General features: G+C 39.6%; 3 protein-coding genes across 12 annotated transcripts in view; 1 reads left to right on the top strand and 2 right to left on the bottom strand.

The window, feature by feature from the left end:
- The window catches only part of LOC108268414 (teneurin-1), a 123,969-nt gene extending 117,562 nt beyond the window's left edge, over positions 1-6,407 (bottom strand). The window contains exon 1 of the mRNA XM_047157043.2: positions 3,908-6,407. The gene's annotated coding sequence lies outside the window, so the exon portion shown is untranslated. The remainder of the gene's footprint in view (positions 1-3,907) is intronic.
- Positions 1-22,683, top strand: part of LOC108269120 (MICOS complex subunit MIC27) — a 189,687-nt gene that overhangs the window by 134,378 nt on the left and 32,626 nt on the right. The gene's annotated exons all lie outside the window — the stretch shown is intronic.
- Positions 11,086-22,683, bottom strand: part of arhgef9b (Cdc42 guanine nucleotide exchange factor (GEF) 9b) — a 39,686-nt gene continuing 28,088 nt past the window's right edge. For 5 of the 9 annotated variants that reach the window (XM_017474622.3, XM_053682151.1, XM_053682153.1 and 2 more), the window contains 5 exons: positions 21,761-21,890; positions 19,257-19,388; positions 17,122-17,365; positions 16,792-16,860; positions 11,086-15,329 (listed from right to left, as the gene is read on the bottom strand). In XM_017474622.3, coding sequence (XP_017330111.1) covers positions 15,154-15,329; positions 16,792-16,860; positions 17,122-17,365; positions 19,257-19,388; positions 21,761-21,890 — 751 coding nt within the window. In that variant the 3' untranslated portion in view covers positions 11,086-15,153. Of the gene's footprint in view, positions 15,330-15,916; positions 16,004-16,768; positions 16,861-17,121; positions 17,366-19,256; positions 19,389-21,760; positions 21,891-22,683 lie in introns of those variants that run through there. The other 4 variants (XM_017474623.3, XM_017474624.3, XM_017474625.3 and 1 more) reach the window with 4 other exon arrangements.

Raw genomic sequence — 22,683 nt, 5'->3', positions numbered from 1 at the left:
TGGTTTATTTTTGCATAATTGTCACAAACATGCGTGCAACATTCCTTGATTTACATTTAAAAAAAAAAAAAAAAGAAGACTGCAGTGCTTAGTCATGTCCTCCTCATAAGGCTGTTTCCATTAAGACTCGCATTATGCCAACAAAATCCCCTTGATTTTTTTTTTATTTATTTATTTGTTTGTTTGTTTGTTTGTTTTTTTGCCAGTAGACTGAAACTTGAACGCATATGTCTATTTATATTTTACAAGCTGCAGCAATGGGAGAATGTCATCCTGAGAGTGGATGAGTAGGTGGTATACAGTACCCAAGCTCACACAGATGCTCATCTATTAATCACAAATATCAACAACAGATTGCTAGGTTTCTAACAGTCACAATTCATTCTGGACTCTGCAGATGAGAAAGGCTCCGCTAAACCGCTTCGATCGTTTAATTCCCTGCTAATAAATGTTGAATGGAAAGCCAAAGCAAGTGGCACCGTGTTTCTTTATGTAGTGAAGGATGTATTAGCAGATTACAGTGAGACGGCACATTACAGTGACAGTTTGAGGCACAGAGCACCACTTCAGGCTTGAGAACCTGATTTATGAGATACCAGTGGGACGTAAACTGTTATTTAGTTTAAAGCTCTCTTTTGTTTTCTTTTCAATTTAGTACTGCCCTTCAGAAGCTACAAAACGTATTTACATGTTTTCCGAGAAGACAAAACAATAAAAAATTTACAGAGATAACCCTGTTGAAAAGTCCCTCAGTTGTCCTAAGTGAAAATGTGAAAAGACGGATATCGAGCTCATATAGCCGCTGTTGGAAAGGGGTCAAATATGCAGAAGATGCTGGAAAACCAAAGAATGTGCCAGACCTGGAGGATTTTTTTTACTGAAGAACAGTGGGCAGTTTCACTGCTCAGGACAAACAAGGGACTCGTGAAAAATTATCGCAAACCATAAAAGTAGTCGGTGGTCATCCAGTTAACACGTAGTATAAAGAATAAAATGTAAGTAAACTTTCCACGTAATCAATTAGCTAGACTTTCAGCTTCTTCAGGGCAGTACTCAATAAAAAAATAATAATAATAATTTTAAATGCAATTTTTAGAAATGATTTTTTATCATTTTGCAGATTCTGCAAGGGGTGTGTAAATTTATGAGCACAACGGTATACATGTAAATCAGCTGAATTAACCTACATGATAACATCGCCGAATGTGCATCATTCTATGTACTATTCTTCAGTGGAAATAAAATTGACAATAAAACAGAAATGATAGTAGCTGTCGGTGTCAGTATGGTTATCTTTACATAATAATAATTTTAAAAAATGGCATTAAAAAACTGCCCTTGCTAGAAGATATGGAGTGGACAGGAAGTAGTCGAGGGTGAGAATGAACTCTGAAGACAGGCAGTGCAGGGAAAGGAGACCTGCTGATAATTCAGCTATAGAAAGGAGATTTCAGGCTGTCTGCAGGTAGTCTGTAAAAACTGATCTTACTTCTTTATTATGCAAAAATCTGCAGCACTGCATGAGCCCTCAACGACTCTACAGCCATGTGAAAAAATAAGTACATCCCATGGAAGCTGTTGGCTTTTTTTTTGTCATATTTGGACAAGCCAACATTTGATCCTCTTTGAAACGGTGCCTATTAATAAAGTTAACACATTATCAAATGACTGACATTTTCACATATCAGAGATTTCCTGTAGCGCGAGCGCCGGAGCACGCTTCAGGATTGTCAGTGGCTTTGCTTATGTTCACATGTATGTGTCGGTATAGTTTCTGTCCTGTCTCCGCCCCTGTATCGGTATTGATTGTTTCCTTTATATGTCATCATTGTCATCAGCTGTTCTGTGTTACCTATTCTAATGAGTATGTATATTTAAACTCCCTTGTCTCACTGACTACGTTTACATGGACGGCAGTAATCTAATTATTGACCTTACTCTGATTAAGATACAAATGTGATTAAGGTGTTTACATGAGTCGCTTTTAGAATACTCCTGTCATGTACACGTTTTACATGTTATAGAACATAATCAGATTAACAGCCCGCGTCGTTACGTCACCGCGCCACGCCGTCCGACGTCCCTCCAGAATTTCACGTATCGACATACAGTCGTCTTCGTTATGGGACCGTATACAGTTTTGGGTGTTTTTATTTATTTAATTTTTTTACGAACGCTTTAAGTGCGGTTAATTATTTGTCGTGCTGTACGTGCTAATAGACGACTGATTGAAGCCGTGGGCTGCGTCTCAAACCGCGTACTTGACGTCTATATAGTAGCCGAGATACATGTATTTTTCCCTAATATAGGCCTATAGTAGGCAAGTATGCGCTTTGGGACGCAGCCGAACTCTCTTGTTCGCCGTAAAATGTTGAGCGCTGCCGTGTGTGATCGTGTCCTGTCGCAAAATGCGGTGAAAACTCGCAGACGACGTTCATAATGTGATTAAGGTGTTTGCATGTCTGTAATACACGTCCATAATGCGACTAAAACAGGAATACTCGAAACAGGAATAATTCGATTAGAGCTTAATTCGATTATGACCTTAATTAGATTAAGGTCAGTAAAAATTGCTGTTTACATGCTAGTTTCTTAATCAGAGTATGGTCTTAATCGGATTAAGCGTGGATTATTTTTCTCCATGTAAACGCAGCCAGTGTTAAGTTGCGAAGTATTGTTTCAGCGTTTTTGTCGCCGGAGCCGTATCAATCCTTCTGTTCTTTGTTCTTGTTTCATGCTTTCTGATCCTGAGGCCATTTGTGTACCATTTATGCTCATGTCAGGCGTTACACATATTTCATTGTGTGCTTCAAATATTTTTGTGCGTGAATGAATTAATAAAACATCAAGCGACCGATCGAAATGTTCATGTTAGCAATATATATCCCATAAAAAACCAACCAATATCTGAAAACAGGTTTTGGTGTGCTGAGCAGGTAGCCTACAGGTACACTTACGCTAACTGCAACATGCAGTTGGAAAAGGAAGAAAGAAAAAAAAAGTATGGTTTTACTTGACCTATACTATTTCCAAAGACGTAAAATATTAAAATAAGTACATCTAGTGTTTTTGGACAATCTTACACAATGACAAATTCCTTTCCAGTTTGTACAGCCTACAATTCAAATCCCAAGTGGCAAAAAGACACACCTGCAGCTTCACCACCAAGTCAGCTGGACCTAATCAGTAGAAGAGTTCACTGCTAACGTACACTCTTTTATTATATATATATATATATATATATATATATATATATATATATATATATATATATATATATATAAACACTGATGGTATGTAAATTGAATAATTATAGTATGCATCATGTCCATTCGTGAATGTACTCCAAACAACCTATGTGACCCCCCCGCTTTCCCCCAACCCCTCACCCCCCTACCCAAATTGCATTCGTCATAAGCAGGCCTCCAAACCATGTATAATTACTGGGACTATTCCTCACCTAACGTTATATAGTGCTATGGGATAGGTGTGTCTCACATCTGGCTACACCAGAACATGCAACACTGTCTAAACATAAAACACGCAACACACACACACACACACACGCACACACACAATCGCCGCGCTTAGTCTCACACCTGTATCACACCTGTATCACATCTGTATCGCACCGTATCAGCTACTAGAAGAACTGTCACGTAACATGCATGTAGCCTTTCTCCTGTTTTATGCGGGATACTCTCCCCAGACCCTCACACACCAAATAAAACTCTAACTACCACTGTGTGCGGGTCTTAAGTCTAGCTGATCTGGCTGTGCTCCCACCTTTAAGAGACATTGTTTTTGCCCTCCATGCATGCATGTACATCCATGCGCGTATGTGCACATCAGATGGTGGTATATCGCCTAATGTATGCAAACCATAGACATTAAAACGGTAAAATACCTTGTTTCGATGTGTTGCCCATTAGTTTCGCAGTTCTAATCACTGTACACATTCCTAGGAGGCATGAGGTCTATCTATCCATCTAAGCGCGTGCGAATAAGCGGTGCAGAATGGCACCTGATGAGATGAGTGAAATTCCCCTCGTACCTTCATTAACCGCAGACAGAGAGCGCAAGTCTTGGAGACAAACCTCTCTCATACTCGCTATATCAGCATCTCTGGACTGTACCACCGGCTCAGACGGAGGGGAAGGTGATCATCTTTTCAGCTTTACGCGCGCGACCGTTTTCCTATATGTGTTTACAGCTGTTTACAGATGTAGCGTGTGTTTGTTGTTGTTGTTGTTGTTGTTGTTCTTCTTCTTCTTCTCCAAGCAAACACAGCACGTTCCCCTAACGTTAGGATATGGTTCCAGTTTGGTTATTTATTTATTTTTGGGGGGAACCAAATAATAACGTTCTAGAAACAAAAACTAAGCTTACCAGAACGTTGCAGGGAGGTGTTTTATTTTTATTTTTTTATTTTTTTTTGGGGGGGGGGGGCAACCTAAAGAGAACCTATCGGCTAGAGAATGTTCTCTAATGGTTATTTTTAGGTCAATTTAGAGAACTGATATTTCCTTCAAACAGTGAGTTTCCTTAAAACTACGTTTACACGGATAGCGGTGATCTAATTATTGAGCTTATTCTGAATAAGACAATATTCTGATTAAGGTGTTTACATGAGTCGCTTTTAGAATACTCCTTTCACGTACCGTTTTACATGTCATAGAACATAGATCGATTAACGGCACACGTCATTACGTCGCCGCGCCACGCCGTCCGACGTTCCCTCGGGAATTTCACGTATCGACATACAGTTGGTCTTCGTTATGGAACCGTATACCGTTCTGGGTGTTTCATTTTTAATTTTACGAACGCTTCAAGTGCGGTTAATTATTTCTCGTGCTGTACGTGCTAACAGGCGACCGCTTGAAGCCGTGGGCTGCGTCCCAAACCGTGTGCTTACCTACACGTATTTCACCTACTATATAGCGGGTAAGTACGCGGTTTGGGACGCGGCCGTGCTCTCTTGTTCGCCGTCAAACGCTTGAGCGCTGCCGTGTGTGTACGTGTCCTGTCGCACAATGCGGTGAAAACTCCCACACGACGTTAATAGCGTGATTAAGGTGTTTACGTGTCTGTAACGCACGTCCATGATGCGACTAAAACAGGAATACGCAACACGTCTCAATTCCATTCGTGTTTACTTCGGGTACGACTTTAATCGGATCAAGGTCATCGATAATCTGTTTACATGCCAGTTTCTTAATCAGAGTATCGTCTTAATCGGGTTCATATCGGATTATCGTCGTCCATGTGAACGTCCTGACTGACAGATCCAGAGTTGTGGCTAGAGGGGTACTAATTGGCCCCAGCTGAAATCAGATTGTCTCCTCAAGTGCTCCTCTCCTGTCGATCATCGCTAATCTATGTCAGAGCGCTCCATCAGCCGGGTCGGTTTTGTTTGCAATTCAACTCGCTTAAGCGTTTCTTTTTAACGGCAGGTGTATAGACAGTGCCTTTTCATTGTCCTCATCCACTTAAGAGGAGAACTTATTTTTTTCATTTATACACTCTAATATATATGTATCTATACGCTATTACATGATGTGTAAGGATTCATATTCTGTAATCATTCACGATACATTAAAATACAACACTGTCCCAGATGCCCGATGTTGACTTCTTGTTTAACTGTTATGAAACTAATTAACTATGCAGGAAGTCATGAAAGCGGTCGACAAAAATGCCTCCGTTCTGACATCAGCGTTTTATTCCATCGTACCGTTTTAACATACCGCTCATTGTTCATTTATTGATATTCATTGCTGAAGGTACACAGACCGTGTCTCTGAGAACATTGTAGTAATATCGAATATTTCTTTTAAAAAGACAGTAGAGCTAATAAAGTTGCGAAATCCACATTACATGGGAATCTCATGAAATCGCATCCCTTACGCGCGTACTGATCAGATCGTTCACGAACGATGCACTATTCACGAGAACGGTTTTAATCGAGGCAAATCTATTCCCCTAAAAGTGCACTACTTAAAGTGATGCTCTAGCTAAACAAGTCATGCGACATTCAGTTAGAGCTGAAGCTGTGTGGCTATTTCACTCAAGTTATAGGCTCATACTGTAAAGACATCACATCACAAACCCATAGGTTTGGCAAGCTCATAAACAGGCACTTTATATGTACAGTCTAGATGCGGCAGGTAGAGCAGGAAGGTGTCCAAGAACTTTCCCTCAACGTACTGATCGATAGCATGACAACGTCTCTCCATTTCCTAGATTGGCTACACCAAACGTATCGACCTTAAAAAGAGCGTTGTCTGTCACTGTCGCTACATGAAGGAACGATTTCTTTTCTTACAATCGCTTTATCACGATATCTGACCCACAGCCCTTTGTCTCTCCATACACTGTGGAGAGCTCTGTAGTCATTTGCATCAAGTGCTACTTTTTCCCCCCTCCCAGTGGAGTGACCTCATCACCCTTGATGGCATTCTGCGCTCGTTTGGGATTTACCAAATCATCAGATGTTCAGGGGAGGCACAAGCAAGTGATTTCTTTGCATACAAAGGCAGGGCTTTCTGCAGTTGAAAGGTTTTTTATCGCAATTTGTGAAGGAACCCCTTGTGTACTCTATAACAGGCCCCAGTCTCTAAACTTGGTGGACGTTGTAAGGCGTATTATGTAAACCATACGGAACTTCCATTTCGGTCACAAATGACCTTAAGCAGGATTTCTGCTGTAAAGTGACCCTTTCGGATAAGAGCGATGCCAAACGTTTCACCAACGTAGCCCAATGTAATAGGTAGCAGTCTGGTAAAATCCCTTAAAGTGTAGGTATGCTGTAATACAGAATGGTCTGCGCTTATATAGCGCTTTTTTAGCCTTAGCGGTTTACACTGGTTCTCATTCGCACACTCTGACACACCGATGGTAGCAGAGCTGCCATGCAAGGCGCTGACTTGCCATCAGGAGGAAGTCGGGGTTCGGCGTCTTGAACACGGACACTTCGGCACGTGGAGTCACGTGGGCCGGGAATCGAACTACGATAAGTGGACGATACGCTCGACCACAGCCGCCCGATTTACCATTCATGAGCTTTCCGATACTTTCTATCATGCATTGATCTGGGCACTCTGGAAACACAGGATGGTGGTCGGATTTGCAAAGGTTTACCGTCAATGTCAGATATATATTTTCCCTATGTACCATGGATTTTCATGGTTGTCACTTCCAACCCACATAGAGGTCACTGATCTTCCACACCAAGAAGGCAAGCATGCATGTAATCAGGTACACAGCCTTGAATTAATTAGGTCAAAAGATGGCATTAAAGACAGAATAGGTGGTCCTTTTACACCTTTACCGGGGCCATGGGTTGTCAGGGCATCAAGAGAATATTTTAAAGTCTGACTATGACTTCTCGATTCAGTATCTGCTTCATATGGGAATACTCGAGCATGACCATGCCCTTTTTGTAAACAATGAGAAGAGCTAAATTCTCCGTTGAGCTGCTTTAGGTTTTGGACCATAAGAGTTGCGACTGAGTCACAAACAGCAACCAAAGGAAACGACTTAGTCCAGGGGTGTCCAATCTTATCCCGAATGAACCGGTGTGTACGCAGGTTTTCATTCCAACCGAGCAGGAGCCACACGTGAGTCTATCAAAAGCCAAGATCATCTGATTAAACAGGTGGAATCAGGTGTTTCTCCCGCTCGGTTGGAATGAAAACCTGCACCACACCGACCCTTTGCGGATAAGATCGGACACCCCTGCCTTAGATCTACCACAAATTCCATATGTATTGCAATCTGGCTTTTCGGTACCAAACCATAATGCTGATAACATCACACGTTTTCCTCTCAACTTAGAAGGTAGCTCATTGATTGTGTAGAGAAGTGGCCAGATACTGTATGAGGACATCTTGAATACAGCCACACCATCACAGCTGAAAGTTAATGTCAAGTTGATGTGAGACCCAGACTGAACGTCATCGTTCCGGAGAAAACTCTTCTACAGCTCACCATTCCATGATCTCAGTGAGGAGCATTACTTTTGTTTGCAAACAGACCTCCCAATTCGAATTGTCCCATTATGTCTTTTAATTGAGTTTCAAGTGGTAATACAATAAAGAAGGGTCCCAGTTTCATCTGATCATTAGCATAACAAGAAATCAGACAGCTGATACGAACGATACGTCCTTCGGCATCCCTGGAAAGAGAGAATTTTTCACATATATATAGTGAAACGCATTTGTTTTCATTTCTATTCTATTCTAACTACACAAACGAGGTAATATTTCTTAACTCGGGTAAGACTAATAGCAAAACTTGGTTAAATGATTCAACTTCTTTTTTTTTTTTTTTCTCAGTAAAACAGAAAGTAAAAACAAACCTCCTCTGTGATCATGCCGTGGTGTAGCGACGGTTGTTCGTTTGTTCCGGTGTCATGTTCAGAACTATTACACTGTAACTGCCATCCACATACACTAAAACACACATACGTTTTCTGATGCAAGACCTGGAGAGGCAACTGCACATGAGAACGGAGGATATGAAGGCAGCTGTCGGTCACACACATCTGCACGTGCCTGATGAAAGGGAAAAATGCCACTGAGACAAAGCACAATTATTCAAAACCTCAATCACACACACACACACACACACACATCCCAATTCAATGGAGCTGCATTACAATGTGAGGAGACTTAAAGAACACCTATTATGCTTTTTAAACATGCCTAATTTTGTTTGAAAGGTCTCATACGACAGGTTTCTCATAATTTACATTGCCGCATTAGCTGACTCGTTCAAGGATCTGTTCACTTTAAACTCATTCTTTCAGAGAGCCTACTCTGCTCTGATTGGTCAGATGTCCCAGTCTGTTGTGATTCGTCTACCGCTTACAGCGCGCGTCGGAAAGGAAACGCCCACTACCATATCCGAGTTTACCATATCTGTAATAATGTCGTATGTTTTACCTTTCCAATTTGAGCCCGTGTCCGATAATGTTTCTCAACATTAGTTTCTCAGTCCAACATAATAATAATAATAATAATAATAATTAGCTTATAAAGCTAAAGAGTATGTTGGCTTTCTCAACCAAGATAATAATAATAATAATAATAATAATAATAATAATAATAGGTTTATAAAGCTAAAGAGTATGTTGGCTTTCTCAGCCAACATAATAATAATAATAATAATAATAATAATAATAATAATAATAATAATTTTTGTTATTAGATATTGAATTATTCAGCCATTCAACTTGATGGAAACTGGTGGAAAAAGAATAGACTTTATTGTCCTGTCGCGCCCTCTTGTGGACAACGTTAGAATTACAGCCATCATCTGTCCCTCACATTGAGATAAATGGCTGATAATATAGAATTTACTGTTAGCTCCCTGAACTTCATAAAATTTAGCAAGTTTTCTCCTACTGTCCTGTTTTCCATGTGTACCACGTTTCATGAAGTTTGGACATTGTGTTCACAAGATATAAAGCCAATTAGTTATTTTTTGCCACACCCACAAATAAATAGGTCTATATCTCTTCAACAATTCCATGAATCAAAATTCTTCCTATAAGTTTTTGTCTGGAGGATCTCAAGATGGTGCATACCTAATTTTGTGTGAATCAGACAAATGGCCCAGAACAAGTAAAAAAAAAAATTTAAAAAGAAGTAGGTTTTTCAGAAAATTTGAATTGCAGATACGTTTTATGCATAAAAATGATGTACACATTTTGTAGCACGTCCAAGAATTGCACGCTAGCATACACGGATGTAGCGTTATTAGCAAAGATTCATCATACTGTTGTGGAGTTATAGTGGTTTTTCAGCCGTAGTGCCCCCTATGGGTGGGTGGAATTTGTCCTCAGAGTGAGCTGACTACGTGTATCAAGTTTTGTTAAACTTAGACATTGCATTCAGCAGATATAGATCAATTTGTAAAAATAGGTGTCGTCTGACCAATTAATGAACTCATATCTTTGCGACGCTTTGATGAATCGAAATTCTTTTGGTAGATTTTGGCATGAGGTTCTGGGGATTATGCATAGCCCTTTTTTTTAAAAAAAAAAAATTCGAATAGCGGGTAAAATTTATTGATAAACATGTAAATGACATTGGCACTTGTTCTGGCTTAAAGCAAGGATCCAGACGAAATAAGAATCACACGGTTGAGTTATTAGCTAAAATGTAAAGTTGCTTAATTATAGCACCGGCTTTGTAGCCGACGTTTATGGAAACCTCAATCTCTCAGCTCGTGATGGGTCTAGCACCTCGGAACAAAAATATATACCGATTTTGCACATTCTTGTTCTTTAGACTTAGGACCTAAGTCCAAATGTAATGCTTACGATTGCTCCTGGTTCCACTTTTAGGATCAATTCATAACAGGAAGAGTTCGAGTCTCCGTCTAAAAATTTCAGGGCACGTATAATGTGCATGCAGAACATTTCAGGTTTGAGACTTCATCAGACCAGGCCACTTTCTTCCACTGACCCAGTCGTGTCTAGCCAACACAATTTAGCCCTTGTCAAAGTCGTTCAGATCCTTATGCTTGCCCGTTTTCCCTGCTTCCAACACACCAACTGAGAACTGACTGTGCACTTGATGCCTAATATATTACACCCCTTGACATGTCCCATTGTGACATCCATGTCCCATGTCCCATTGTGACAAGATAATCAATGTTATTCCCTTCACCCATCAGTGTTCTGAATGTAATGGCTGATCGGTGTATGTATATACACACCGTACATTAATTAATACTAGTTCACCTGGTGAATCATTTGTGTTGAGGGTTTCTCTTTCTTCCTGCCGTCACAGCAAAATCCTATTTCAAAGTGTTACACGCACAGGTGCACAAAACTCACACGTCAGGGTAACCGCAGTAGCATGATTATTCTTGCCAGCAATTTTTTTTTTTTTTTTTTTACCATCGTAGGCAAAATTCTGTCGATAGCATCTATAACAACTTGATATTCACCACTGATGTCATTCGATTACATAATAATAGAAATGCAGAAACCTAGAGCGTTTTTTGAGAAATAGTGCACTGGTGGAATACCCCTGATGAGCACGATATAGGTCATGCACATAGAAGAAGTATGAATTCTTACAAATTATGGATTTTATTCTTTCAAAGTTTTACCAATCTATAAGAACAGAGGCAAACATCCAGCAAAAGGGACAAAAAATAAATTGTGGCACACTATACAACCCATACCATTTTCAATTCAGTTATCAATATGAAAAATAAGATCAAACAATAAAGATCAAACAGTGCTTTATAGACATCAAAAATGTTCTCGATTTTAGGTTATCACTTTGAATTATGTGTATCTGTATATGTTATACAAAATAATGTCTGATCACCACAAAAATAATACATTTTCTACATTGTGCAGTTCATTATATCACCTCTAAAAAAAACCTAAAGGTAATATTCTAGAGATTTCCTAGGTACTTCTTTTGGCTTCGAGGCTGTCGACAAAAATACATCAGGTGACCGGTTCGGTCCATGTTCATAGTCATGGGTCACAAAATATTCTTGGCAAAAATGAATGTCCATCAACATTTATCATGATTGATTCATCCTGAACCTGTGTATACTTTAATGGGTCATACATTTCCAGTCTGTACATTAAATTGCGATGTAATTCATATTTACATTGAACGGGAAGAGCGATTAGTTCAGCTATTAGACATCAAAAAAAAAAAAAAACAACAATAACAACATAAAACTACTACAACACAACATAAAACGAATCGAATCAAACCAGAATGAATCAGAAATATCTACTTTTATACATTTCTGAAACAAATTTAATGGACAATCATGAACAAAAACAAAACAAAATCGTCTTGCAAAATGAGTTTTAAGCACAATATGGATTCATTCCATTCATCGCCCGATATGAAATTGAACACTTTTACTCGATATTCCGCCGTCTCGATGCATTTTCGAGGGGCAGTGAGAATCACCTGGATGTGCCGTCGTGCCCGTGTGCACACAAGCCGAGACCTTTCACAAAGTGATGCGTTATTCAGCCTTCTTTCCTTTCCTAGCCTCCACTTCTTGGTACCACACGTGCATCATATGGAGCTATCTGTGTAGAGGCTTTTGATTATGTCGAGTCAGCTTTTGATTATAAGCTACCATACCCATGCATTATTCACTATAATTTGATTTCTTTATATTATTATTATTATTTTCCCCCCACCATCTAGAGTCAGTAATGTACTGTTTATTACTGCGTCTGCTACATTAGCCAGCTACGCATCTCTTGCTGTCTAGCCTACTGTGGCTAAGTGCGTCTTGGTGGATTCACGTCCAATGAGCCTGTTACCGGGTGTCGCTAGCATGATCGGTCGGTTTTCCTCTCAACATGCTATGTGGTGTTAGTGCTGAGTTCTATTAATATGTAGGCCTGGACTGGAGTCAGTTTTTCCTCCACACAACGGGTCCATTTTTCTCTTCAGCTAGGGTTAGAAGTGTGTGTGTGTGTGTGTGGGGGGGGGGGGGGGGGGGGGGGGGTTGTTCTTTGTTTTGTTTTTTTAAAGAGCAATGCTGCAAGACTTATGCTTATGCAACTGGTGTCTGATTCCTGATTCATGCCCTGCGGCTAAAAAGCTTGCTAGTCACCAACTGCCAAGCAGTGACTGATGATGATCAGGAAAAAGCCCAGAAACGGTCTACATTTGATATGATTTTACAACTTAGCCAGCTAAAATGATTTATTTTGGTGCCGTGATCCCACAACAGAGTGACTCATGCCCTTCAGCGAAGCTCTACTCGTAGTCAAATTACTTAGTCATCCTCTTTGTTACTCCTCAGAGCAGTGCGTAGATGCTGTGTCTTCAGCTATGGGATTTCTCCAAACTGACAATAATCTAGCAGGTGAACCCGCCTCATCCACATCCACAAATGAGTCTGGGTCAGTCCCTGATAGCTCGAAGGTGCTGCTGACAGGCTCTAAATCAGTAGCTTTTCGTCGCAGGCCGAAATAGATTGAAAGGTGCGAGGGAATTTGGATGGAAAACTCCATGGTGCACATTCTATCTCATATGATAGATCGCAAACAGGTCTAGCTGGGCCGCACGTCTGGTGTTGACGCCTGTATGGCATCGCTGATGGTCCCACCAGACGAAGCACTACATCCAGATGCATGCGACCCAAGTGCCGACTACGGATGCACCGACGTCAAGTGTGTCAAACATCAGCAGATTTGAGTTGTCTTACTGTTAGCAATGGAACAATCATTCCAAAGCTAATTGATACTTGTTCCTGGTGGTGAGACCCCTAGGACAAGATATAGGCCAAGGAGGTGACTCTCGACCAACCTGTTTTAAGCATGGTGTCAGGTGTGGTTAGCATAATCCACGATCCTGGATGTATGCAAATCAACATAATCTGATCTGTGTACCAGGGTTCTTGGTCATGCCGCCAAAAAAGGGTGTGGGTTTTAAGATCACAAAACCAGCACAGTCAAATGGACATAGGTGCGCTGTGTGACTTGCAGACTGGCAAACCTCAGGTAGAGCGAAGCGAGTTTTGACGCTCACGGGACAAAGAAAGGTCACACTGATTAACACAGGACATATGGACACTCCTACTGTGGCATGCCATCTATAACAATAAGCAGAACTGACCCTCCCTTCATCAGATGGCATGACTGGAGACTTAGCTGTATTTATTGTATTGTATGTGGACTGTAGGTCTGTATGGCTGTTGTTTACACACTTGCCTGCTTGTGCATTATATGTTCTTGTGCAGATCTGCCATATAAAAAGTCCTGTGTACTTGTACATTTGGCAAATAAAGCTATTCTGTTCATCCAGATGATTTTCACCGCCACCTATGCTTAAAATAAGTCAAATTGTACGCTAGGTGGGCGTGTAACCGTGGTTCGACGGACCCCTGATAACTTCCAAGCAATGAGCCAAGAGACCTTGTCACGGAGGCTCCAGGAAAAGATGTATGGGTGGATGACAGCAGTATTTATTGCAAATATTGCATCATAAATCATTCCTGAGTTTGGTGAAAGGTCTCGGCGTGTGTGTGCACATACACACGGAAGTATCCAGGAGTTTTTCCACTGCCCCTGACAGTTCTCCAGGTTCATACTACCACACTTACACGTGTCACGGAACATTTAATACTCGTTATCTAATGTCGAGGTGAAAAAAAAAACAAACAAACAAACAAAAAAAAACTAAACAACTATCAAAAGTATATAACTGATTTGTGATTTAATACATGACAACGCTACCAAGACACCATAACTGAACATCAGGTAAAGTGCTTCAGATAACATGAATTCACATTTGTTTGATGTCATTTTTATTTATGTATTTATTTATTTATTTTACGCTGGTTAAATCTACAGTGTTGTTTAACATGACGTTGACACAAACTACAATATTTTGCAAGGAACCCTTTTATTAACTACAACTTCAAACTGATATAAATGGATAGCCAGCCTCATTTACAGCAAATAAATACCCTGTTCAAAATTGCGAATTCATAAGTTTTTGGGGTTTTTTTTTTTTTTCTTCTTCTTCTTATGAATTCATCTGTAATAAAAATGATCAAAACTGCCCTTGCTGGTTAAAATTCTCATAAGTGTTGTGTGAGGTTAAGTCGAAGATTTGGCTAAAGATTTGCGCGTTACCTTACAGAAAGCATGTACGGTATGTACACATGTCTTTGCACGAAGACCTCAACCTGCTTTGAGATTCTAAAACGCGATTTCATTTCGTCTGACTGGTGAGACATCGGCTGTAGAGGAACTTCGGTCCGTGCGATCGTCTGATGCACGAAACTAGCGCAGCTCACTATGGATCGAGATCGGATTGATTTTTAGATACGTGTCGGTATATTTTCTGGACTACACTTGATTGGATCCTTTCACACAGAAATGATAAAGGTGCTGATAGTACCTTGAAATGATTGACTGTTACCATATTGCTAAACGATTCTCTATTTTGCACAAGGCATTCCTTTAATGTTGCCTCAAGATTCGGCAAAACAGGCAGGGTCTTTAGTGCTGCTAATGAATGAAGGGATCAGTCAGTGTTTGAAGATCGAAATCATTCTCCATCGTTATGGTACGGTGAGAGAAGACGAGAACCTCCGGTGCAACATCTGGTTATTTCAGCTACTTTGTGAACATCTCTGCTATTTTTTCAACAATGCTAACCTTCCAACATTTTGCCGGAATTGAGTTTGTCTAAGTGGATGAATCTCAAATAAGTTGGTTTGTGCCAAGTCTTCAGTGGATGCGAGCTGTCCTTTGGCTATGGGCTCCTGGGGGCAAGGTGATGAATGGGGCGTATACCTGTTTGGACTCAGAGCTGACCAGCAAAGATGAAGAAGGAAGGAGGAGAGTGCGAAAAAGAAAATGTGGACAACTATTACTTACATTACTTACACACCCATTGTCCAACTAACACTATTCATGCTTCTCCTAACTTACAACACATGTACAGATACATGGCAACAATACTGATAAATCTGAAGAGGACAAACATCCATAATTATTAAGTTTCGATGCAAAGCTAATGCAAACTAATCTACAATATGTGCTGCATCTGGAACTAATACTAAAATTGGTACATTTGATATTTGTGGCTACTTTTTTTTAAGAAGTTGCCATGGCATCTTGAAATACGACAATCTTTCGGTTTTAGGACCTTGTAGTCAGTTATCTGTGCATCTTCAATTCCATGGATCCTATCTTAAATTTCACGTAAAATCCAAGAACACAGTCATGACCGCATCATAATAGCATTTGAGTGTTCCTGCCATTTTTGCCACACCAACAATAGCTTTGGTGTTAATTACCCATTTTTGCTCAGTAAAATTTTAGATCTGTTTTCAAAGTAGTTGCCATGGCATCTTGAAGAAAAGGTAACGCTACAGAAAACGCTTATAAATATACCTTTATCATTTTCATACCATGTCCATATAATATGGCCCTCTTTCTCAAGATGATATCTATAAATGAATCTGCAAATTCAAGAAAATACTTCACCGTATGTCAGTGAAGTACAATGGATTTCAAAAACAATGTGTAAATTATGACAAGAAGATTGTATTAATCAACACCAAAAAAACGTTCTTTGAAATAACGAGACATAAATATATGGGAATTCTACGGTTAAAACTTGATATACTGCTACACAGAAGTTTATAAATGTATCGATTCCATTCTGTCTTTTCATTGATGTTTAAATGAAATGTTTGATACAATTACATACAGCTATGAAGTAGCATACTGGCAGGACCGGCATACTGTATACTCATTAGTGAATTCAAAATAAGAACGAAAACTACAGCATGTAATGTCTTGTAATAACAATAAATTCGAAGAAAATGCCACTGTTATATTCTTTAACTACAAATGCCGTTAGTGGCACCGACAGTACAATCAGGGCCATTTCTAGGCATAGGCGAACTAGGCAGTTGCCCAGGGCACCACCAGCTTGGGGGCGCCGATGAGCGGTCCAACGGCCCAGCCCGACTCCCCCACCCGCAAGAAAGAGAGTCTGATGCTGAGCCAGTAAATACAAGGTGTGTAAATGTCTACATGAGTTCCAAGTTATCTGAACAAGATCTCGCCTAGGGTGCCAAAATGGCCAGAAACGGCCCCGAATACAAGACCCTTTTAGTCATCTGAACTTTTTCACGCAAATTAGCGTGCTAAAGGCCTACAGTATACAACTGCAAGTTCCCTCACAAAACAACAATGAAAAAACAGTATGCAATAAAGAGTAGGAAAAAAAAAATTCACCTGGTAACGCTTTGGTGCCTCACCTTTCTGTTTGGTCACCTTACGCACAGTCATGGCAGCTTGCCGTTTCTGATATTCAGAAATTTCAAAGCCTAAAATAGTATAACATTAATACAAATTCATACAATTATTTCTCTTGAATTAAAATCTCTACAGAAAACATATTCATTCAACATTAACACTTTTTTTCAACTGAAGATATTAGTCATATTTAATAATGGATATAATTTAACACCCAAATTATAATCATTTACTGTGTTCTATACATTGGAAGAGCCTTTCCGAATACAGAAGCATTAGCTAGGAATCCATTTCCTGGAAGCCAGTTTCTGATTACGTTTTTTAAAATTTACCTATTTTTTCATCCTCCAGCACCATTTTCCGCTCTTCATGAAATGCCCTAAGCCAGCGAATCTTTTCCTCCAGTTTCTTGGCCAAGAAGATGTGGATCTCCTCTGTGTCCTTGTTGTGCAGTTTAAATGCATTCTTGATGCTAACATTGAAGTCATCGTCCCGTCCATCAATCGCATCTTTCACTTCATACCTGTCCATGTTAATGCGACCTTTGTAGTAAAGGATGTCACGTCGAATGAGATCCTGTACATTAGGAGAATGTCACATTGGCATCAATGAGTCAGAAACCATACGCCTATGCAGTTCTCTTAGAATTTGGAAATATAACACACGGGGCCCAGAGGAGGTTGGATATAATTGTGCAGTCTTTTTTACTGAAGCTTTATTTGGGATCTTACAACAGACATTCTCAACTCACTCGTTTCCAATAGGTCCTGAGGCTGCCATCTTACAGGACTTTTTATATCCACTGTAAACCTGTGGAAGTTAGCTGTCTAGCTTGTTGCTAACAAACGACGAACACGGAGGCCTCCGTGGTTTTCCACACTTTGTAGCTCGAATGCAGGAAAGCACCATTTTTTTTTTTTTAAATTTCTGAGGTAAGTTGAATGCAGTATAAGCACAGGGGTTGGCAGTTTCTCTGCTTGGTTGATTGGGAGGGTTCTGTAGGAATGCTAATTGGTTGCAGAATATATTAAAGGATATATGGTTACAGGATATATTAGACCCTTCTGTAATACAGGCGTTTCACTGAGAGCATTTAGACCATCGGGGTCCAGGATCTAGATGAAAACCACGGTGCAAGTGTTGTTTAGCTCCAGAAACTACCTATAAGTGAAAGGGAGAATCATTGCTCTCCATGATCTGTATTCAAGCTGCCTTTCCCATCTAAACACATATTTGCACATTTCATTCTGCTGCGTTCATAATGGGGTTCAGCTGGACTAGACGCAACCAGGTCTGATTACTGCAAACCCTGTTCAATCAATTCAACACATAAATAGAACTCTTTCAACAGCATGAAGTTGGTTAAAAGGTCTTACTCAGTAACACACTATGCCAAAACTGAAAGATATTCCAGAAATGGTGAAGAAGGTGATTGAAATACATCAGTCTGGGAAGGGTTACAAAGCTATTTCAAAGGCTCTGGGACTCCAAAGAACCACAGCGAGAGCCGTCATCTCCAAATGGAAAAACTTCAAATGGAAAAAGGATTGAGGCTGTAGTGAACCTTCCCAGAAGTGTCTGACCTTCCAAAATTCCTCCAAGAGCACAACGACTACTCATCCAGGAAGTCACAAAAGAGACAAAGACAACATCAAAGGACGTACAGGCCTCTCTTGCAAAAATAATGGTCAATATTCATGACTCTTCTATCAGAAAGACACGGCAAAAATGGCCTCCATGGAAGAGTGGTGAGGTGAAAACCACTGCTGACCCAGGAGAACATAAAGGCTTGTTTGAATTTTGCCAAAACACACCTTGATGATCCTCAAACCTTTTATGAGAACGTTCTGTGGACTGAGAGTCGAAAATGGAACTGTTTGAAAGACAGGGGTCCCGTTACACTGGCGGAAACACCAAATTCCCCAAAAACAACATCATACCTACGGTCAAGCATGGTGGAGGGAGTGTGATGATGTGGGGATGTTTTGAAGCGTCAGGGCCTGGGGAACTTGCAATAATTGACGGAAACATGAATTCCGCTCTCTACCAGAAAATCCTAAAGGAGAATGCCTAGTCCGTAAATTGAAACTCAAGCGCAACTGGATTATCCGGTAAAACAATGATCCAAAGCGTAGGAGTAAATCCTAGTCCTATAAGTAAGTGAAAGGCAGCTGACAAATTGCTGCAATTATGTGATGCAATCTTGTTAACTCGGACCAGAATCGCAAAAGAATGTTTCCAACGCCTTGTGGAATCCGTGCCACGAAACATGGCTGTTTGAGAGCAATGCGAGATCCTACCCAGAATTAGTAATGTATTCCTAATAAAGTGGCTGGTGAGTGTATATTCAATCGAGTGTTTCCAAACATTCGAGAGCTTGTGGAAAATACTGAGTTTTCATTTAAATACAAAAATACATTTTACCCCAATTTACACTTAAATAATTATGAATAGAAAAATCATGTACCTTTTTACACAACACCAGCTGGTGGTCAAACAGGAAGAAGACTCGATGCTGACTTCTCCCATAAGGTTGGTAGATCCAGGACAGCTCACCCGTGTAGATCAGCTCAGAGCTTGTGTCCAAAATGTCATTACCCTGCACAGAAGATCAAACTCATAACCAAGCTCTCTTTATTCTCCAACTGTAGAGAATTTTGACATGTCAAAATCATCAAAAGAGCATAGAAAATTATTGAAAAATGTGCATTACTACACATTGTAATGCATTTTATTGCCCGAAGCCTGCCAGAAAGCTTCCTATTGAAACTAGAGGTGTGCATCGGTATCCTATGGAACAAAACAAAAAAATTCCACGGAAAGATCGGAAACTAGGTGAACAAGTTTAGGCTATGGATACAGGGTTTTTTTGGGTTTTTTTTGGATAACGGATAAATTTTTATTCCTTTTCACAATCTTTCAGGAAATTATATGGGAATTATAATGACAAGAACCCCATTTGGTTTAGCAACAGAACTGCATTTCAGCTTCCAGTAAATTCTGACCCTGTGTCGAGCAACTTTTTCTGATCTTTCTAGAAACAAACAAACCCCAAAAACTGAACGAAATCTGATTAAATAGTAATAAATGACTATTATATTCAACCGCTTGAACGACAGGTTGCAATTCCCATAAACATACAATTCTGGATGTTCACAAGTGCAGACGCTGTTCTTTTTTTCTTTTTTTTTATGAACTCTATGAAGCTCTGATAATTAGCATGTTAGCATGACTAGCTAAAAGAGGTGCTATTCAGCCAGTTGAAAGCCAAGTTACAAATTCCTCCTTCATGCAAACACAAACAAGCCTTCCAGAACTGAAGGCGAGTTTCCAAATGGGATTTTCACAGCCACATAAGACACTTTCTATTCCAATTCAGATTCTACTCCAATTCTGCTGAAAGACACATTGCCTAACTCTACATTTATTTCTGATCTAGTTACAGAGAACATTACTGCCAAATTTGTCAAGAATAAAAAATATGACATTAGGAAATGCTAACTAACAATTTGATTATCAGCATCACCCACATCAGTCTCTCTATCATCACCTGAGGTAAAAGTCACTTGGATCATTTTGATCAGACCCTCATCGTCATTTCTTCATTTGACAGATGCCTTTTGGGGAAACACTACCCATATAAATTATGGAATCATCACATTTAGAGGATGTCCACCCGGGTTATTTTACTTTGTAGCAAATAAACAAATCTTGGGTATGACACAAAACAAGTTTTGTTTAATAGCTGAACATTCTAAATGAACTTTTTTTAATCGAAAAGTTCTCAATTTCGGGTTGAATACCTTTGGTGGGTTAAAAGATATTAACCTGAAATTCTCACAGTTAAAAGTCCTCTATAGTAGCATTCTGCTGTATTTAAAAAATAAATAAATAAATAAAATTGCGATCCCACTGGTTACAGAGCTTGAGGTAGTAGGAATCTGAAGAAAAGCCTACTTTATTCATGCATTTTGAGAAATGAACTGATGTAATATAAGCATAAGAAATAATAAAAATGAACATTATTTTACAGTAATTATGTTTATGATTGACCTGCAATAGCTTATGCATGTCAATGAGGTCTAAAATGTTACTAAATTTGATATTGGCAACAGTAAAGAATGATCTATCACAGGGTTCTTCAAAGCTGAAGAGTTTCGCTCCAACCTACAAATTTTATTTTCTAGTAATCCTGAAGACCTTGGTTAGCTTGTTCAGGTTGATTTGATTAGGGTTGGAGCTAAACTCTGCAGGACTGTGGACCTCGAAGGCCAGATGTGAAGAACCCTGATCTCTCATGATGGTACAGGTGTGTAGTTTGGTACGCGTGAATAGATTTGATCCAAATATGGAATTACAATGTACAGCTGGACGTTTTATAAATGAACGATGTCATAAACAGAGCTTTGGTGTTGTTTCTCCTGTGATAAAAGCAGTAAGTGACTACAGCTCAGAAGTCACAATCTTTAAGATTTTCATTTTGGGATTTGTATTCAGGGTTCTGAATTTTTAAAGTATGAAATCTGAAGGTTTGAAGGTTTGAAGGTTGAAATCTTACCCCTAGCAAGTTCAAAACAACGTAGTAAATAGGTAAGAATTTATTAAATGTATTAAAATGTATTAAATAAACTACATAAAAAAATAATTTTATTGAATTATATGCATATATAATGTGATGTGATGTGCATATAATTCGAAAATACAACCTTTATATTCCAACTACCAATTTCAAAACAACATTCCATTTATCAGACTGCATCTGCAAAGTAGGACTCTTCATATGGGATCTTACTAAATCTGTACCATAGCACTAATACTGAATAAAGTTACCATAGTTCCCTCACTCTTCAAGTCCTGAAAGAAACCAGGTTTTAAATAATACAAAGAATGAAATTAAATGCCAAGATGATTTATTTTGGTCCCTGTTCATGTACTCTATTTAAATAAAATCAAATATAACTGGGCACTAACCTCCCAGTCCAGAACAGACGCCTGCCACTGAGCAATCTTGTCAATGTTCTCCAGTCTCCTCTTGCGCTCATTGATCTGCTGGGTCACGTTCCTCATGACGGCTAATGCTGCAGCCACATACCGATAGTCACTGAGGGAAAAAAAAAAAAAACAGATGCCACATAGTTAAAAAAATAAAAGTCTTCAAATAATATAGTTCAATAAAATATATGTCAGAGCTTTTGTTTGTATGGGGTGCATAAAACATAGTTCTAACAATGAATGAATACTAAACTAAATCTTTCATGGTGCTTCAATCATTTTACAACTGCATTAGCACACAGAAAATTGTTTGGTCAGATTTAATAGAAAATATTATGTATAGTTTACTGTTATGGCCCCTTCTGCGTTCTTTGCGTTTGTGTGTTTATTCTCTCGGTCTGTATTGTTTATGTGCCATTTAATCCATTTCACGTTTCCCACATGCAGTCCATTCCCGGTCCAAGACTGTGTGCCAGACCACAACTTACAGCTTTCCCTGTGGCGTGTTACTCGGTCTTCTCCACATAGGGAGAAGTACTGAAGGGATAGTCTCAACCAGCTGCTAGTTCAATAATCAGGGCACTGATCAGGGATTCAGCCAGTTTAAGGGCTGTCTCAACTGCAACATTCTTCCAGTGCACTGGAACGTTCGCTCCCTAAAAATCCCACAATGCACCGCAAAAACCAGGGAGAGTCGATGCTCACTATGTTCCCTTACAGGAAATAACATCATGTTTTCTGAAGCATCTCAGTTTTAAAAAAAAAAAAAAAAGGGAAATGAACTCTCAGCCAACTTCCGGCAAATTTAATTAGCTTGTTATTGTTGTTGGATGGATATACGGATGGATGGAAAGACAGGGGGACTTTATTGGGGGACTTTATTGACCCCCATGGGTAAATTA

The sequence above is a fragment of the Ictalurus punctatus genome, chromosome 8, assembly GCF_001660625.3.
Source record: "Ictalurus punctatus breed USDA103 chromosome 8, Coco_2.0, whole genome shotgun sequence".
Lineage (NCBI taxonomy): Eukaryota > Metazoa > Chordata > Actinopteri > Siluriformes > Ictaluridae > Ictalurus > Ictalurus punctatus.
This window is presented reverse-complemented; position numbering and strand designations above follow the sequence as displayed.